Raw genomic sequence first — 2689 nt, forward strand, 5'->3', positions numbered from 1 at the left:
CGGCCGGCCGCATGCAGTCTCTGGCGCGCGGGGTATTGCCCCCTGTTCACTCCCCCCCCGCGCGCTCACTCCCTTCGTACTGTGCTGCTCTGCCCTGGGGTTCGGGTTCAACGAACCGGTCCCTCAGGGCACTCAAGGCCACGACACTCGTCGCGTCGCATCGCCTTCTCTACAGTCGGACCGACGCCCCCACCCCGGTCCCCGCGGCCCGCTGCCGCCACCCCCGCGCCGCGGCTCCGATCAGCTCCGGGCGCAGCTTACGCTCCGCCGACTGCGCACGGAGGGCCGGGGGAAAGGGGGAGGGGGGTCGGCGTCCGGGCGCCACGGCCCGTATCGCGGGGAAAGTCGATGGCCCGTCGAACTACACCTAAGCGAGGCGAGCCGGGCCCCGACCAGCCGCCAGTGCCAGGGGCAGTGCACCTCGGTGCATCCCGACGCCGCTCCCCCCCCCCCCCACACACTTCGCGGGGCCCGACGACTCATTTGCATCTGGGTCGCCGTGCGGTTGGCGCCAGTGGCGCCCCCTCCGCGACGACCGGCAGCACCACGACCTGTCAGCACGACAGCCTCACACTCACCTTGGGGGCCTGCAGCGGCACGGTGGAGTAGGGGTTGGACCTAGGCCCGGCCAGGGGCGCGTGCGCGTGCGCCGTGTCGAAGGTGAACTTGGGGTCGACGCACTCCTTCCGCGGGGTGGCGGCGATGGCGGTCAGCGGCGTCACCAGGCCCGACTTCATCTCCTTCAGGATGTTCTCCACGTCGGCGCAGTTGTCCGAAGTCTGGAATGAAAAAGAGATAAAGTGGCGTTATGACGTGCGCTGGGCGGTCAGAGACAAAGGCGAGGAGCGGCGATACCCCGCGCCGCGCCGCCCGAGGGACCCGCTCGCGGGGGGTATCCGCGGCGCAGGCAGGATGCACGAGGCGCCGTGAGGTCAAACAGGAAAACACGTTGACGTAAGTAAGGAGACAACAAAAAAAAAATCCAACGAGTCAAACTTGAATAAACGCGACTTCCATTCTTGGAAAAGTGGCAGACGCCGGTGGCCGGTGTACCATAATTGATGGAAATAAGGTGCTGTGTGGAGTGCTACGTCAACAGAGTACTGACGAAAGTACGTAAAGCAATTGTCCGGACCGGAATTCCCTCAAATACAGCACAGCAGCTCCCCTCCCCCCACAAGTACCCTCGGGCACGTCGTGCCGCCCCAGGCCCGGCCGCACGGCGACGGCGGAGCGCCAGTCTATAAACTGCATGTTGCACAAATCCGGTGCTACACGCTGCCCGGGCAGGGCCGGGCGCGCAGCCCCAGAGAGATGTTGCCCGAATCGAATTTCCGATCCGTACATGACAGGCGGGGGATAGACCTTATTGGATCATTCACGGCTTGGCTGTGGGCGGGGCGGGGAGTGGCTTGGGTTCCCCACACGCCACGCCACGCCACGCCTCGGGGCCCTCTAGTCCTGGACGTGTTGCACACACTGCAGGAAGCGGAGTGCCCAGAGGGGAAGAGGAGGAGGGGGGGGGGCGAAGAGAGTGAGAGAAAAAGAGAGTGGGAGGAAGGAAGCACTGACTGCATCAGCCAAACTCCAGCAGCAGCAGCACCCAGCAGCATCCGCAGTGCCAGTTGCAGCTGCTGCTGCTGCAGCCGCGGCCCGAGCACGAGACGAGATAGACACTAGCAGCCCGTCAAAGGCGCCGCTGCCCCTGCCCCGCCCAGCCAATAGGCAGCCCGGAGCAGCGCGATCTCTCGGGCCGCCGCCAAAGTTTGAGAGAGAGAAACCCTCTCGGCCCAGGAAAAGCAGCAGCCAAAGCAGCAGCAGCGGCAGCAAGGCGAACTGTACTGAACGAGCCAAGTGAAAGAGGAGGGGACTCGTCTTGCCCCCATCATCGCTCCGCTGCCTCGCTCTGGGCATAGCTCTGGGCGCGCCGCGCCACGCCGCGCCACGCCGAGCCGCGCGTGTGTCGCGACGACGCCTGCGCCCCACCCCCTACCCACCCCGCCCTGCCTCGCCCCCGCCGCGTCCCACCCGACCCGACCACCGCCGACAACACGCGTGGTGGTGACGATAAACACTGTAGTGGCAAAAGCGAAACAAGTGCAAAAATGTTTACGGTCGAGTGAAACTGAGGAAACAGTCACGACTAACACGACCCCCCGGTTCGGTTTCGCTATCTTTTTATTTCAGGCTGTTTGCTGGGCGGCTTGTTGCCGGGGGAGGAAAGACCTGCCGCGCCCGTCCGAGGCGACCGCGTGCAATCGCACCATACTATGACACCCCTTGTTCATCTGCTCGGCGGCGGCCCAGCTCGGCGTCCAGCTCTCTATCCACTAGCGAACCTGTCGGAGGCGGCGCGGACTACTACACGCGGCGCGAGTGCTTGCCCCCCTGCCCCCCCCCGATTCTGTCGCCGCCGCGGCGCGCGTTGGTCGCTCGTTTCGCCTCTGCGCGTCCACATTTCGAGCTGTTGCGTCCCATCCTATACGCCCGCGATCGCGCCCCGCGGCCACGATACAAGGTGCACGTGAGCAATTGCGCGTCCGCTCTCTGAGCTCTCCGCGGCCGCTCAAGTGGGGGAAGGGAAGGGGGGGGGGCGTCCGGACTGCACTGCTCGAGGTGTCGAGACGGCGGCACTGGCGAGCGGGGCGGGGGGCAAAGACCGCGGCACAACAGTGCAGCAGGCACCGGG

At 65.9% G+C, this 2689-nt stretch overlaps 1 protein-coding gene across 4 annotated transcripts in view; it reads right to left on the reverse strand.

Annotated features, from left to right (window-relative positions):
* Positions 1–537: 537 nt before the first annotated feature.
* LOC127749700 (AF4/FMR2 family member lilli-like) overlaps positions 538–2689 on the reverse strand; it is a 70314-nt gene continuing 68162 nt past the window's right edge. For all 4 annotated transcript variants that reach the window (XM_052268981.1, XM_052268980.1, XM_052268982.1 and 1 more), the window contains one exon: positions 538–779. In XM_052268981.1, coding sequence (XP_052124941.1) covers positions 555–779 — 225 coding nt within the window. In that variant the 3' untranslated portion in view covers positions 538–554. The remainder of the gene's footprint in view (positions 780–2689) is intronic.

The sequence above is a fragment of the Frankliniella occidentalis genome, unplaced genomic scaffold (assembly GCF_000697945.3).
Source record: "Frankliniella occidentalis isolate FOCC.00 unplaced genomic scaffold, Focc_3.1 Scaffold80, whole genome shotgun sequence".
NCBI classification, from domain to species: Eukaryota; Metazoa; Arthropoda; class Insecta; order Thysanoptera; family Thripidae; genus Frankliniella; species Frankliniella occidentalis.